Consider the following 16,757-nt stretch of genomic DNA (forward strand, 5'->3'; position numbering starts at 1 on the left):
TTTCACTTTTATCGCTTAGGATTGAAAAAATTAAAGATGATACACGTATAATGAATTGGAAGTCATGGAGGCAAATTAGGTTCAAATTCTCATGTTCCCACTCTTAACTCTGTGACCTCAGGGAAGTTTCTTAACTCCTCTGTGCCTCTCATCTAAAAAATGGGCACAGTAATGTAATAAATTTTGTATAATATATTTATATAAAAGGTATTTACTTATTTTTTAAAGTAGATGTAAAATCCTTCTTCCTTTCTAATACTAGCATTTAAAATTTCCCCTCTAAGCATGCTTTAGCTGCATATTACAAATATTTATATGTTAAATTCTTATTAAAATTAAGTTTGAAATATTTTCTAATTTCCTTTTTGATTTTTCTTTAACCCAAGTGTTATCTAAAGGTCATTTAACTTTTTTCCAAATAACTGAGGCCATTATTAATCTGTGTTATTTTTATTCATTTTTAATTTACTTTCATTTTGGTTAGAAAATATACTCTGGAAAGTTTTAGTCTTTTGAATGTTATTGAGATCTTGGTTAACGTTCTGTATGCATTTGAACATATTGTGTATTCTGTAGTTAGGTGCAGTGTTTTATAAATATCAATCAGGTTAAGTTTGATAATTGCATTCAAATTTTCTACATCTTAATTGATTTTTCCATGTAGTTATTCTATCAGTGAAAGAGAAAGAGTATTAAAATGTTCAATTATTATTGCAGATTTGTGTATTTCTCCCATTATTCCTGACAGTTTTTGCTTCTTTTTTTTTAAGCCAAAATTATTTTTAAAGGCTTTTCATATGGTAAGTGCGAAATAATTTCAGTGACTACCAGTCTTCTCTCTTCCTTGATTTGTGCACTATTTTTTTAATAACTTATTAAATCATAACATTCCCATAGTCAGACAAAGGTAGCTTTCCCAAGGTACTTCTGGCTTCCATAAAAATGTCCCATCCCAAGTAGAAAAAAAATCTTAAGGCCAATGTGTTCTTTGATTTCATTATCAATGACAGAATTAAATTTCACTTTACTAAAATACTATTACATTTCTATTGCATAAATTAAGGAAAACTATAGCAGAACTTAGCTTCTACACATTTATCTCTTTAATTTAGTAATTATTATCACAGAGTTTAGCTTAAAAATAATATGGTGGATTTCCTTTTAAAACAAACACCCCACTAAAACATAAATGTTTTATGTTTTAACATGAACAAGAGCACATCACAATTTGTTCACTGTTAACACTGCAGCACCTAGAATGCTGCCTATTTCACATAAAGCATTTGATAAATGTTTGTTAAAATACAATCTTGAATAAATGGGCTCAGGAAATTGTCCTTCAATGATGGATGTATGGATGTATGTATGTACACTTAAAAAAAAATCCTTGATCCTCCAACTACATAGAGTCCACAGTTGTAAGAGATACTCTTTAAGTTAGAGCTGGCTATGGCTTATCTTTATAGTTGATATGGTAATATTAAAAATATGAATTCATGTAAAAACACAATTCCACTATTGACTATTCTCTTTCATGACACTATGGCATAGGCTTTTGTCTTCATATAACCCTAATGGTAGAAATAATCCATCCAAATTTTCTTTGGGAAGAAATATAAGAATAATATTTAAGAACAAAATATAATATTTGGTATACTCAGAGAAGCATACAAAAAAGACTAAAGTAATTTGATTACCTTGGAACATAAAATAATTTGAAGTAATTGTAGGAAACAAAACTCAGATATGAGTGCATTTTATCCCCTAGCTATATCTATACCTCTATTTAAATTCCCAAGGAGTTGAATTTCCAAGTATAGAACTAGGTACTTCAGGCTTTATTTTGCTGCTTTTATGTAATTTGCATTTTACTATATTTACTAAATGGAGTTAGTCACCAGCTACCATAGAAACCACATGAAAACCTCTTTATTGTTGAAACTAGAAACTGTCCCAACTTTCTTTATGTTTTTAGGACACAATTATCAGTAGTGAGATTCATATCTTATACAGATGTTGGGGATTAATCAATTAATCAATAATTCATCTTTGTATATCAATACATAAATTTAGGTTATCATTTTCTTTTAAACCAATGTATAATAATTAGACACATTTTCTTATGACTGTATTGCAACACATTGCTAAAGAAAAGATGAAAAGTCTATTTTATCAAGTATGAATTACAAATTACCCTTTTAATCAGTGTTATTGTACAGGCAACTCTAAAAATATTCACAGACTTATTACACATTTTATAGATCACAGAAGCCTGGAAACTTCTTGCTCCTTTCAGCACCTGCCCTTTGGAACCATTGACTGTTCGTTAGCACCATTGTAAGAGAAGGGGATTTCAAAGCTTTCTAAACACACACCAGTCAATAAATACTGGCTATTAGTGATTTGGCTAAAAAATAAAATCTTGATAAAAAGTGATTGAAAATATTGATCACATTTAAGATTCAGGGATTATGTATGATTTTCATGCATTAATTCTTACTTAGTTTTATTCTTCCCTTGACCTATGTTAAAAACATTTCTGAGATTTCAAGCTCTTTACAATTCTTTTTCCTACTTGTTTCATATATTCATTTCAACATCATATTGCACTAGAGTATCTGTTCATTTTTGTCAGACTGCAGTTAGAGGAATATTTCTAACATATTAAACTGTAAACTTTTATCACATTAAAATGTTGCTAAAAGTCATATGACACTATAGAATATATTACATGTCATACCCAGTGATGTTCTTGCAGGTACTGCATCTTTATTGATCCAAAAAGACACCCAGGAAAGAACAACTGTCAGAATACATGGAATGTAGGTCTGAATAGTAAAATATCCCATTCGTCTGCTCAGGTCAAAAAAAATTGTCATGATAATATAGTCCCCTGGAAGAAAAAATATGTTTTATTTTGGCTATAAAATACATATAAGTATAGGATTCCAAACCATAGATTTAAATACAAATGCCACTGATGCTAGGATTAATCACTGATTTGTATTTCCTTCTTACCAGAGATTGTGTGAGAGATTTCAGTTGTGTTCCGTAACCCTACAAATGCAAATTGATATAATCTCCAGTATTTAGGATCAGCCACTTCTACAGAAGGCTTTTTCCACTTATACTCAATTTCATTTTTAGGGTATCCATCTAGGTAAAAATTAAAATTAAAAATATATACATTAGCAGATCCAAATCTGTTGCTGTTGCAATACCAACATCCAAAGACAAATTCTTTTGAAATTCTTTCTCATTTTTATTATATGTCAAATATAGAAAAAATACTGCATAAAATTTATGAGTATAGGTTAAGGAATAATCATAATGATTAAATAATGATAATCCATGTTGACTCCATTTAAATCAAGAAATAAAATCTTGCTAGCCTTGGGAAAAACCATGTGTCCACTCCAATATAGTATTTCCCCTCCCGACCACAGGTAACCACTAACCTGATTTCTGTGATAATCCTCCCCTTGTATTTTTGGTTATAGATTTTTTTGATAGGCAATTCTGAAATATATAGCTTAGTCTAGTTTCTTTTTGAACTCTGCTTGATTGTTAACATACTGGATGCATTATTTTATATCTTACTTCTTTTAATATCATATTTGTAATAGTCATCCATGCTGTTTTATGTAGTAGTAGTAAATTTGTTGTATTGTAAAGATGTGCTAAAATTTATTTATCCATTTTATTGTGTCCACACTTGTAATCTTTTCTGTTGGCTATTACTAACACTGCTGTTAGTTATGTTATTGTACATGTCTCACAATTGTATATGCAAAAGTTTCTCTGGTATATATACCTAGGTATGGAGTAGCTGGGTCGTGGATTACATATACTTCCCACTTTATGAAACAGCGTCAATCTTTTTTCCATAGAGAGTATACTATACTCATCTCTCACCAACCAGAGTATGAAAATATATGTGGATCCATATTCTCATTAAGGTTTATGTGGACAGTCTTCTTTATTTTCACTGTAGAGTGTACTTTATTTCACTTTTTTCCTGATTATGAATAAAACCTAGAAAAATTTTCATGTGTTTACTGGACTCTTCGGTTTCTTCTTTGGATAACTGCTTGTCAATTGCCCATTATTTTATTGGGTTTTCCTTTTTATCTTTCTTTTATCTGAATTCTTATGTATATTCTGGATACTAGACCTTTGTTATTTATGTTGAAAATGCCTTTGCCTTCTCTGCACCTGTCTAGAATGGAAGTGAATTCTTTTAAAAAGGATATGATTTTGTTTCTGCTACACTTCCTGGAAATCCACAAGGGTTTTTTGGACCAAGTGAAGGAAATTTGGGAAAATCCATGTGGGGCTGGGCTTGTGGTTAAATCCTCTCAAGGAGTTAATTCACCCTGGTATGCTGATTGAAGAGACAACTTTCCTTTTAGACCTTAGTGTTTGTATGTGTATGTGTGTGTGTACGGGGTAGGGGGTGCTCCTTCTTGTTACTCTAATGTTACTCTAAGTGTCCAGCCTTTTGTAACCCAGATGTATGTAGCGATCATGTTTTACTACATTTCCAATCCACAAGGCCGTCAAAATCGAAGCTCAATTTTATCTTTTTTTGGCAAATGTCCTCAGGCTACAAACCTTCTTACCTTTCTGGTTTCAACTTTTAATGTGAATTTTTGTAGCTGAAAATTCTTTCCTAGTGATCACTTAAAGATTTTTGAGACGATTTTAAAAATAAAATGTTTTAAATTGTTTTAGACACAAAGGTTAATCTACCATATTACCGGAATGAAATTCAGTATCAACTTTAAAAAGTTCCAAAACAGAGTATCATTTCCCACCAGGATCCCTTAATCAGCCATGCAATGAAATTGCTCTCATCTTTGTTGGCCTGTATAAGGATGTGTTTCCTCTTTCCTTTCTCCATCTTCTCTCTCTTGTTCTAAAGGTTTAGCATCTTTTTTTCCCATATTTCCCATTCTTTTTCATTGGAATTGTAGAAGTAATAGAGTATAATCATAATATATAGGAATGTGGGCACAAATAGAAACAGGGAGCTAGTTACTTAACCACTCTAAATCTCATGATGTTGACTTGTAAAATGGGAGCCATAATGAAATCTTCCAAATACATTTGTTGTGAAATATTAGATGGAGAAGGCTGGATCCTCTACTGGACCCCTATAGAGTGCCTGAAAAAAGATAGCTATGATTATTATATTTATGTCAGTAACACCCAATTGCACTAACAGGGATAGGATATTCCCAATGACAATACCAAGAATTCAGGTATGATATCTAGAGGAGAATACAGTAATTGCTACATCTTTAAATATTTGTGTATCAACTAGTCCTTGAATGTTCCTTTTAATCAAGTCTTTGCTGTTATTTGGCTGTTTTATTCATTGAGAAGTCAATGTTAGAAAATCAGAGCAGTGAGAGATGAGACTATGAAGTAAAAAGGACATTTTAGTGAGATTAAAATTATTAAGAAAGTCAAGAAAATCCTTAATAAATGACAGCAAGAGATATATGGGAATTTTTAAAGTGAAGAAGCAGGATAATACTTATAAATACTTGTAATCTACTGTGAATAAATTCTAGAATGTGATATCTGAAAAAAATTGAATTTTAAAAAAGGAAAAAGCATTATACAATTCATAGACATAAGCAATATTTTTAAAGTCATTTTATGGGCTTTCAAGACTTGCTCAATTATATATTATGTAGAAAAACACTTTTATAAAGATAAATGTGAGGATAAATATGTTAGTAAATATAAAACAAAACTGATATTGGTATAGAAAGATTATAACTAGTTCTTTGCAACAAAATACTAAGTGTTTGTATCTAAATTATTTCTCTCTAATCATTTCTCTGTGTTTCATTCATTCTTTTGAATAAAATAAATTTATTTATACCTTGGTTTTTCCAACTCATTAAAGTTTTCTCAAATATTTGCTACCCATATAGTAAATGTTCTTCACCAGACCAATTGAATATATTTTAAAGTACAATGTAATAAAGTTAAATCTGGCCTCTAGGAAAATGAATAAAATTCGAATCAACTTTTTATTCATGGCAGTGTAAAAACATCTGAATACAAATCTATCTTCAGTAGTCCCTTATTTAATCAAAATAAGAAAAGAACATGGATATAACTAAGATTTGTAAAGAATGATAAAATATATATATTTACTATGGATTTATTGCCACTTTTTAACTTAAAGCCAGGAACAAATATGTCATTTGTAATTCTATCTAAGACAGTTAAACATAGTCCACAACTCTGAAAATTGTATAAATTGTAGTTTATCTCATTTTATTTTACATTTTTAAATAAATAGGATCAGAGGCTACAAAATTCTATGAAAAATCAAGTATTTTATCACTTACAACTTGAAAATTCCAATGGACATGAATGTTCATCCATAGGAAAGTTATGAAGCTGAAGGTAACATTCTGCATTAATTGTCAATCTATTTAGATGGAAAAATAAATATTAAATAATGAGAAATAATTTCAGGCATTAAAAATCTTTTGTCTAATTTTTAAACGTGATTTTGGCCTACAATAATGGACTGTGATACACTAGAAAATAATAATAATTCTGAAGTCTCACAGTAGTAATATAATAACATTCATACATGAATAAGAAAATTCTGACATTTTTCTCTCCAGCCAACTAAGATAACTCATAATTAGCCCAAGTATGATCTCTGTGTTTACACTTAAAAATTCATACTTCAGGATCTCAACAAACACATATACGTGCACACACATGCAGGTTAACAGAGTGTACCTGGTTAAGTATGGTGAATTGTTTTCTTTTGACCATAAACATCTTTCCATTAACAGGATGATTCTTAATGAGTCGATATGTTCAAGACAATGAATTAAATAAACTTGAATCTTACACCCCGACCCTCATTTAATCCTGTGTTAGGGATGTTTTACTACACCACTGAAAATCAGAATATTTTAAAATGTTATAGCAGGATGAACTCCCAGAGAAAAATCTCTGTCAATCACTTGCCCTATAGATTAAAAAGAACATGTTTGCACCACAATCTCTTCTGCTTCAAAGAGGGGAAATGGAGTTTTTCCTCTTTACTTTCAGTCCTTTTCACATACTAGTAACTCCAAGCTTAAACAAGTGTTTCCACAATTGTTCACCATTTTAGATTTTAGTGTATAAAAGAAGCTTCATATTTCTCACTTTGCCAAGTTTGAAAAATGGAAATTTATGAGTTGATCAAATATTAGTATGGAAAATAAATTAGAGCAACTACAAGTTTTCTTAAACAGTAATACCTTAGAGTATATAGAACTCGTCCATCATTCCAAATTCGAAGAAGACGATTAGGAGTTGTTATCCAATGAGCATCAGATTTTCTTGAATTTCTGAAGAAAGTGTCAGGAATCCAAATTTTTCCAACCATATTACTGTTAAGCATAAGCACTTTCATGGTACTGTTGAATTTTAGACGACTATCGAACCAGGTTTGGGCAAAAATTATATCTATTGTGTATTCCTAAAAGATAAAAAGAAGAGTAATGACTTATAATAGTAAAGCCACTATTTTAGACATTTTCTTCAGGTTGGATTTTTATAAAGTTTCTGTGAGTAAATAGCACTTAAACTCAGTCTTTTTTGTAGAAAAAAAGTATGCCATTATCTTAACCTTTTTTTTCATTGTTTACATGAGTCACATAAACTAAAATCCAAGATTTCTCGTAATTACTGCTGTCCCGTGTGGCTTTACATAGTTTTTTGTAAATTGTATTCAAGATTTATAATAGGTAGGATATAGTTATTAAACATAAAGGCCAATCATTTTCATGTTAACAATTATATTAAATTTTGTGATATTTATGAATGCTTAAGTCACACAAAAAGTCACAAGCTACAAAATCAAAATGCAAACACTCGCCAAATTATCTAAAAGCCCTTATCTTGTCCTTTGTCCAAAAAATTAATTTCAATTATTTAGATCCACTGTTTTCAAGTATTTTAAAGCAATCATACTCACATACACACATACACAGACACACACACACACACCCTATTAAGCACTTATAATATGCCAAGTATCTGTTGAGTTTTGCAAGTATCATGTCATTAAATCCTTACTACAGCCCTGTGAATAATTACTACTATAATCTTTATTTTTAAGGAACATTTATTAATAGAGACATAAAATAATTCTCCCCACATCAAAGAGCAGATGATATGAAAACTGAGACACTGTAGGTTGAATCCCAAATCCACATATCTAACAACCACATATAATGGTGGTCACAGTGAGGCCTGATGAGTGCCATAATTAGAGCAAAGGCTCTGCCCATAATCAGCAAGTGACTGTAAGTAGGAAATTGCATGGTTATGAGAGAATTCTTAGGAGTAGGTGATTAGGTATAATCTACCTTTATATCCTGACAGAATATCTACCATATTATAAGCATTAAAATTTATTTGATAAAATTAATGAATAAGAATGCATATTTGATGCTACTGAGAAAAGAAAGTGATTATATGTATTTGTGTGTAACTTTGATATTAAAACAGGAGGAAGAGAGTAAGTTGAAAGATACAAAATTTTATGAGTCACTTGAGATGGGAGAGATTGGTTACTCACTCTTGGTGTAATACTAGCTTTTGTCCAATTTACCTGGAGAGAAATATTTATAATAAATGGAATTATAATTGGGAGCTTGACTAATGAATGAAAAACATTTTAAAATGGTAGAGAGAATAATAAGTAAACAGATTAGGAATCAACTTGTCAATAGAGAAGTTGGATCAAATCCTAATTTCCAGGCAGGATATTTAAATTACAATTTACTTGACTAGAATACAGAGAGTAAAGTGAGTGGAAAATCTCCTTTTATCTATTTCGGTGGGTTTATTTTATTTTTATTTTTTTATTTTTTAATAATCCCATAACCCAACAATTTTTAATTGGCCTTCCTAAGCCTCCAGTGGAAAAGCCCTATTTTCAAATTATGAATTGCCACAAAGATGAAATATTTAAATTTCATAGTCCACTAAAATTTTTGCACATACAGTTTTTAACAAATAAAATTTTAATGTTTCCTGTAAGAGCTTAATTCAATTTATTTATTTATTTTTAAAATTTTAATCACTCAAAAGTGGTTTTATTCTCCAAAAAATAAACGGCACATGGGCTCAAGGCGCACCAGCTTCAGTAGTTGTGGCACGCAGGCTCAGTAGTTGTGGCCCACTGGCTTAGTTGCTCCTTGGCACATGGGATCTTCCTGGACCAAGGAGCAAACCCGTGTCCCATGCATTTGCAGGCGAACTCTTTTTTTTTTTTTTTTACATCTTTATTGGAGTATAATTGCTTTACAATGGTGTGTTAGTTTCTGCTTTATAACAAAGTGAATCAGTTATACATATACATATGTTCCCATATCTCTTCCCTCTTGCGTCTCCCTCCCTCCCACCCTCCCTATCCCACCCCTCTAGGTGGTCACACAGCACCGAGCTGATCTCCCTGTGCTATGCGGCTGCTTCCCACTAGCTATCTATTTTACGTTTAGTAGTGTATATATGTCCATGCCACTCTCTCAGTTTGTCATAGCTTACCCTTCCCCCTCCCCATATCCTCAAGTCCCTTCTCTAGTAGGTCTGTGTCTTTATTCCTGTCTTACCCCTAGGTTCTTCATGACATTTTTTTTCTTAAATTCCATATATATGTGTTAGCATATGGTATTTGTCTTTCTCTTTCTGACTTACTTCACTCTGTATGACAGACTCTAGGTCTATCGACCTCATTAAAAATAGCTCAATTTCGTTTCTTTTTATGGCTAATATTCCATTGTATATATGTGCCACATCTTCTTTATCCATTCATCTGATGATGGACACTTAGGTTGTTTCCATCTCCTGGCTATTGTAAATAGAGCTGCAATGAACATTTTGGTACATGACTCTTTTTGAATTATGGTTTTCTCAGCCCAGTAGTGGGATTGCTGGGTCATATGGTAGTTCTATTTGTAGTTTTTTAAGGAACCTTCATACTGTTCTCCATAGTGGCTGTACCAATTCACATTCCCATCAGCAGTGCAAGAGTGTTCCCTTTTCTCCACACCCTCTCCATCATTTATTGTTTCTAGATTTTTTGATGATGGCCATTCTGACTGGTATGAGATGATATCTCATTGTAGTTTTGATTTGCATTTGTCTAATGATTAATGATGTTGAGCATTCTTTCATGTGTTTGTTGGCGGTCTGTATATCTTCTTTGGAGAAATGTCTGTTTAGGTCTTCTGCCCATTTTTGGATTGGGTTGTTTGTTTTTTTGTTATTGAGCTTCATGAGCTGCTTATAAATTTTCGAGATTAATCCTTTGTCAGTTGCTTCATTTGCAAATATTTTCTCCCATTCTGAGGGTTGTCTTTTGGTCTTGTTTATGGTTTCCTTTGCTGTGCAAAAGCTTTTAAGTTTCATTAGGTCCCATTTGTTTATTTTTGTTTTTATTTCCATTTCTCTAGGAGGTGTGTCAAAAAGGACCTTGCTGTGATTTATGTCATAGAGTGTTCTGCCTATGTTTTCCTCTAAGAGTTTGATAGTTTCTGGCCTTACATTTAGGTCTTTAATCCATTTTGAGCTTATTTTTGTGTATGGTGTTAGGGAGTGATCTAATCTCATACTTTTACACGTACCTGCCCAGTTTTCCCAGTTTGGTGGTTTTTATTAATTGAATAAATTTGACCTGTAACTTTGTGTAAGTTTAAAGTTACTTTAGTACATTTATATATTGTTATGTGGTTACTGTTATAGTGATATTTATCACAGTATCTAATTATAGTATGATATTATTGTCTATATTCATTATACTGTACATTAGATTTCTATGCATTAGTTAATACTTATAAATTTATACCTTTAAACACCATTATTTTATCTATTTCGTATGAACACTATTGCAATTTGGGAAAGCCACATACATATTAATAATTATTTAAAATCCAACACAGGCCTAGACATTATGTAATTGAGTATGAAATGTATGTTTTATAAAGTGACTAATATGCATAGATAAATTATTATGGTTAATTTGTCCCATATAATAATGTAATTAGTGATCATTCATATATTTAACATCTACAGTGTGTCGTTCATTGTTTTGCATAGATGTAAAGACATGAGGTCCCTGTACACAAAAACATTGCATCATGACCCCCTCTTCACATAGTCTTGGTTACCATTTAAACAACATTCTATACCAGAATTACACTGTGCTTTTGTATGGGATTGAACAGCAGAAACTGCTTAAGATAAAGGAAGAAACTAACATACCCACCAGGTTTATGGCTTGGCAAAGATCCAACATTGGTTGGTAGAGGAAATCTCAGTCTACTTAGTAGGTATACTTGGCTTCGGTGTTCCTGACTAACAGGGCATTAAAGATTGCAGTTGAGAAGTAACTTATATAGGGCTGGGATATAGCAAGCATCTGTGAATCCTGCTTAGCAGCTGGCGGGATCTTCTTTAGCACACCTGTTTATAAATGTGCTAATCACTGTTAAAAGAGTTATAACTTCCAAAGGCCAAATTCTTCCAAGCAGAGATTTTTGGGAAAGTGTGAAGTTTTTTCTGCTCACAAGTCCCTCAATCTATGTTCAAGAAGAGAAAGATACAGAGCCTGTCTTGATTATCCACCCTTCCTAAACTTTTTGCAAAGGCTAATACTTCCAAGCTCTTTTAAATTACTAATCCTTAATAAATGCCTCATTGAGATGAAAAGTTATTAAAGTCTGTGCCATTTTATACATAAGTGAAAAATCCAATTTTGTTTGCTCATTTGTATTAGTGTAATTTCAAGAAAATAATCAAACTGTGTTCTTGTACTTCATGTTCCTATTTAGAGGTTATAATTACCTGCATAATAAATAAGCAAAAGAAACATGAAAAGGAACTTCCATTCACTGAGAACAAGTAGCTTGTTGAAGAATAGCTTCTAGGATAAACATTTTGAGATGAGGAACAGTGCATTTAACATTTGAGATCCAAAGTACATTATGAAACTTTGCCTCCTTGCAAGTTAGCCCTGAAAATAGCATTAGTGAATAAAGGTGAAGAAGTGAGCCATCTTGATTTCTAACTTAATCAGTCAAACCATAACTGATGAAAGTTCATGTAGTGCATTCTTCTACTTCACTGTCATATTTGCAGTTATGTGCTGTGTCTAACATTTAAAAGCACTGGTTAATTCAATACTTTTTTTTTTAGTAATGGAATTAGCATCACTCAAAATACAGACCTAAATAATTAATTTAGGTGCATAATTACATCATGAAGTTGGGTTGATCCTGATCTGATCTTAGCACCTTGGCATTAATCTCTCCCTAAAGTATCTATTCACACGGCCAAAATATGATGGGCCAATGGTTAGCAGTAAACCAGATACTAAGGCTATAAACATGTAGAGAAAAGGTACAAGTGTAGTTAATCCCCAGCACAAATAGCTTTAGTGATAAAAGTTCATAGGATTCTGCCCCACTTTGCTCAATTATTGTAAAAGCACCAACTTCTTGAAACTATCACAAGATAAGTAAAATAACTTGGTGTTATTCTGTTTTTTCAAATGAAAAAGAAATAAGGAAGGAGATTATGTCAGGTACTTAAATCATTGAAATCAATCAGCAGTACATTGAGAGATATTACAAAAGCAGACATAAATCCTGAGTTCAGTTATCAACCCTTTGGGTTCTATTTTTATGTCTCTAAATTTAGATTTCCAAAGGTACATAACACCATGTGCATTCATCACTTAACTTTTTAACAAATATTTTTCAGTGTCCGAGTTACTTCTGTATTGTTCTTGGTTTACAAAGATGAACATGAAGACTTCTTGTTATGAATATATAAATAATAAAATTGGAAATTCATAATGCTTAGGGGGGATAGAGTTAAACAGAAATAGAAACAATAGAGATCATTTTCAGCTATGGAAAATTAAGAAAGACTTCATGACAGAAGTTGTATTTACCTGAACTGACTATCACACACAGCTGAATACTAACATTAAAGAGAAATCTTTATCTCTAAAATGTAAGTTAATTTTGTGGTCCACTCTTTGTTACAAGTTCAAATCCTAACACAAAAATAGAATCAGAGGATTTTCTGACATATCAGTATGCTACTAGGATGGCATTTTTCACACTATTATTGGAAGTGCTGGCTTCCAACGTTTACTTCAGTAGTTTAGATCAAGTTGTGCATATCACAAAGCTGAGTGCTCTACCCAGATAAGCCAAAGCCTGTGGCAGGATTTGCACAATTTCCATTATAGAGATTTGTCTTGATTTCCATTACAGCAAGATGTTAAAAGTGGAGACATTTAACAAATTTTCTCTATTTCAGATTTTAGTTAAACTGCAGGGTAACTGATGTGAGTTCAAATTCATTGCCAATCTAAAACCTAAAACTTTAGTACATTATTTAAAGCCTTTGGGCTGAAACAAATATAAAAATAACACAACTGAGTAGGAGGTAGGGCATTGTCTTTAATTGTATACATAATTGTAAATACTTTTCAGATAAACAATGACTAATACTAATACATCCAAAGTGTGTTGTAGTTAGTGTGTGTAGTGAGATGTTATGGTGTAATCTAAAGAATTACTGGTTGGGTGGAGTCAGAAAATCATGTCAGAGTCCCAGTTATGTGACTTCTTAGAGTAGGGTGCTGACTATGTCCTTTACTCTCTCTCACTGGAAAAATCAGGGCACTATGCGAAATTATCATCCTGATCTTTCCCATCTCTAAGGTTTGGTGATCTTGTTCTAAACATAAACAAGAATAAAGGCTACAGTGGACATGGTGTTGTCCAGTGACCCATTCTCATAAAAATACTTCTGATCTATAGGCATCTTTGTTATTTTAATTTAATCCCACCTAATTCCTGCTAAATTTATAGTTGAAAATGGCTCAAGCCAGTGGCTGCCAAAACTGGTTGACCAGAAGTCCCCAAAGAGCATTTTTCAAAATTCTGATTCTAGGTCCCCATCCCAGATTACTGAATCAGAATCTCATAAAGCAATACTGAAAAATTGCATTTTTCTTAAATGCAGTTTGGGTTTCTAAAAGTTTGGAAAATTTCGACTTAAAATTCTATCACTTCCTCAAGGCATTTCTATCCAATAACTAGGTTTCCTGACCAAAATAAAGATAAAAGTAAAAGAAATAAAGAGAGTTAGAGAGAGAGAGAAATCCATAGATGAGATTTGTACAGAATTCCTCAAACTGTACAGTATAACTTGTCATCTCTTTAAATAAAATTTCTATATATAAACACTGTTTTAGAACATGTGTTTATGTGTGTGTGTATTTAAGAAAACTTTAACATTCAACTAATAAATGTACCTCAACAGAATTTTAAGTGTAATCTTCAAAAATGGTGAAATATTATCCCTCTGAAGTTATCTTAGGCCATGTTAATTATCACCATATGTGCTAAACTGCTTTTTCTTAGATATTCATTGTTTTTCTTTTTTTTTAAAGAGTATTATTAGCAACGTATTAACATTTGTCATTCTCCTCTTGTAAATAAATTTTCTATTAAGAAGTGAAGCAGGGGGGGGCCTTGAAGATGGCGGAAGAGTAAGACGCGGAGATCGCCTTCCTCCCCACGGATACACCAGAAATACATCTACACGTGGAACAACTCCTACAGAACACCTACTGAAAGCTGGCAGAAGACCTCAGACCTCCCAAAAGGCAAGAAACTCCCCACGTACCTGGGTAGGGCAAAAGAAAAAAAGAAAAAACAGAGACAAAAGAATAAGGACGGCACCTGCGCCAGTGGGAGGGAGCTGTGAAGGAGGAAAAGTTTCCACACACTAGGAAGCCCCTCCGCGGGCGGAGACTGCGGGAGGCGGAGGGGGGGGGCTTCGGGACCGAGGAGTAGTGCACAGCGACGGGTGCGGAGGGCAAAGCGGGGAGATTCCCGCACAGAGGATCGGTGCCGACCGGCACTCACCAGCCCGAGAGGCTTGTCTGCTCACCCGCCCGGGCGGGCGGGGCTGCGAGCTGAAGCTCGGGTTTCGGTTTTGGACGGAGCGCAGGGAGAGGACTGGGGTTGGCGGCTTGAACATAGCCTGAAGGGGTTAGTGCACCACGACTAGCCGGGAGGGAGTTCGGGGAAAAGCCTGCACCTGCCGAAGAGGCAAGAGACTTTTTCTTCCCTCTTTGTTTCCTGGTGCGCGAGGAGAGGGGTTTAAGAGCGCTGCTTAAAGGAACTCCAGAGACGGGCGCGAGCCGCGGCTAAAAGCGCGAACCCCAGAGACGGGCGCGAGCCGCGGCAAAAAGCGCGAACCCCAGAGACGGGCGCGAGCCGCGGCTAAAAGCGCGGACCCCAGAGACGGGCGGGAGACGCTAAGGCTGCTGCTGCCGCCACCAAGGGGCCTGTGTGCGAGCACAGGTCACTCTCCACACCCCTCTTCTGCGGAGCCTGTGCAGCCAGCCACTGCCAGGTTCCCGGGAACCAGGGACAACTTCCCCGGGAGAACGCACGGCGGGCCTCAGGCTGGTGCAACATCACGCCGGCCTCTGCCGCAACGTCACGCCGCCTCTGACGCCGCAGGCCCGCCCCGCACGCAGTGCCCCTCCTTCCCCCCCCCACCCCCCGCCTGAGTAAGCCTGAGCCCCCGAATCAGCGGCTCCTTTAACCCCGTCCTGTCTGAGCAAAAAACAGACGCCCTCCAGCGACCTACACGCAGAGGCAGGGCCAAATCCAAAGCTGAGCTCCTGTGAGCTGTGAGAACAAAGAAGAGAAAGGGAAATCTTTCCCAGCAGCCTCAGAAGCAGAGGATTAAAGCTCCACAATCAACTTGATATACCCTGCATCTGTGGAATACCTGAATAGACAAGGAATGATCCCAAATTGAAGAGGTGGAATTTAGGAGCGAGATCTATGATTTTTTTCCCTTCTCCTCTTTTTGTGAATATGTACGTGTATGCTTATGTGTGACATCTTGTCTGTATACTCTTGCTTCCACCATTTGTCCTAGGGCTCTATCCGTCCATGGTTTTTAAAAAAAAAAAATTTTTTTTCTCAATAATTAATTTTAATTGTAATAACTTTATTATACTTTACCGTCGTTCCTTCTTTCTTTCTTTCTTTCTTTCCGTCCTTCCCTCCTTTAGACAACGAATCACCCCAAATTGAGGAGGTGGTCTCTGAGAGCAAGATTTATGATTTTTCCCCCTTTACCTCTTTTTGTGAAGGTGTATGTGTATGCTTCTGTATAAGATTTTCTCTGTATAGCTTTGCTTCCAACATTTGTCCTAAGGTTCTATCCGTCCCTCTTTTTTTTTTTTTTTTTTTTCTAAATATTTTTTAATTCAATAACTATATTATACTTTATTTTATTTTTACTGTATCTTCTTTCTTTCTGTCTTTTTTCCTTCTTTCCCTCCTTCCTTCCTTCCTTCCTTCCTCCCTCCCTCCCTCCTTTCTTTCCTTCTTTGCTTCTTTCTTCCTTCCTTCCTTTCCTCCTTTCCTTCTTTCTTTCCTCATACTTCTACTAATTCTCTCTACTTTTTCTCCCTTTTATTCTGAGCCGTGTGGATGAAAGGCTCTTGGTGCTCCAGCCAGGAGTCAGGGCTCTGCCTCTGAGGTAGGAGAGCCAACTTCAGGACACTGGTCAACAAGAGACCTCCCAGCTCCACATAATATTAAACGGTGGAAATCTCCCAGTGACCTCCATCTTAACACCAGCACCCAGCTTCACTCAACGACCAGCAAGCC

General features: G+C 34.4%; 1 protein-coding gene across 1 annotated transcript in view; it reads right to left on the bottom strand.

Moving 5' to 3' along the window:
- The window catches only part of GABRG1 (gamma-aminobutyric acid type A receptor subunit gamma1), a 70,857-nt gene that overhangs the window by 10,268 nt on the left and 43,832 nt on the right, over positions 1–16,757 (bottom strand). Inside the window, exons 4-7 of the mRNA XM_022565017.3 lie at positions 7,290–7,510; positions 6,372–6,454; positions 3,019–3,156; positions 2,741–2,893 (exon numbers count right to left, since the gene is read on the bottom strand). Of these exons, the coding sequence (XP_022420725.1) occupies positions 2,741–2,893; positions 3,019–3,156; positions 6,372–6,454; positions 7,290–7,510 (595 nt within the window). The remainder of the gene's footprint in view (positions 1–2,740; positions 2,894–3,018; positions 3,157–6,371; positions 6,455–7,289; positions 7,511–16,757) is intronic.

The sequence above is a fragment of the Delphinapterus leucas genome, chromosome 5 (assembly GCF_059928025.1).
Source record: "Delphinapterus leucas isolate spDelLeu-1000000601 "Yukka" chromosome 5, BTC_Dleu_Yukka2, whole genome shotgun sequence".
Taxonomy (NCBI): Eukaryota; Metazoa; Chordata; class Mammalia; order Artiodactyla; family Monodontidae; genus Delphinapterus; species Delphinapterus leucas.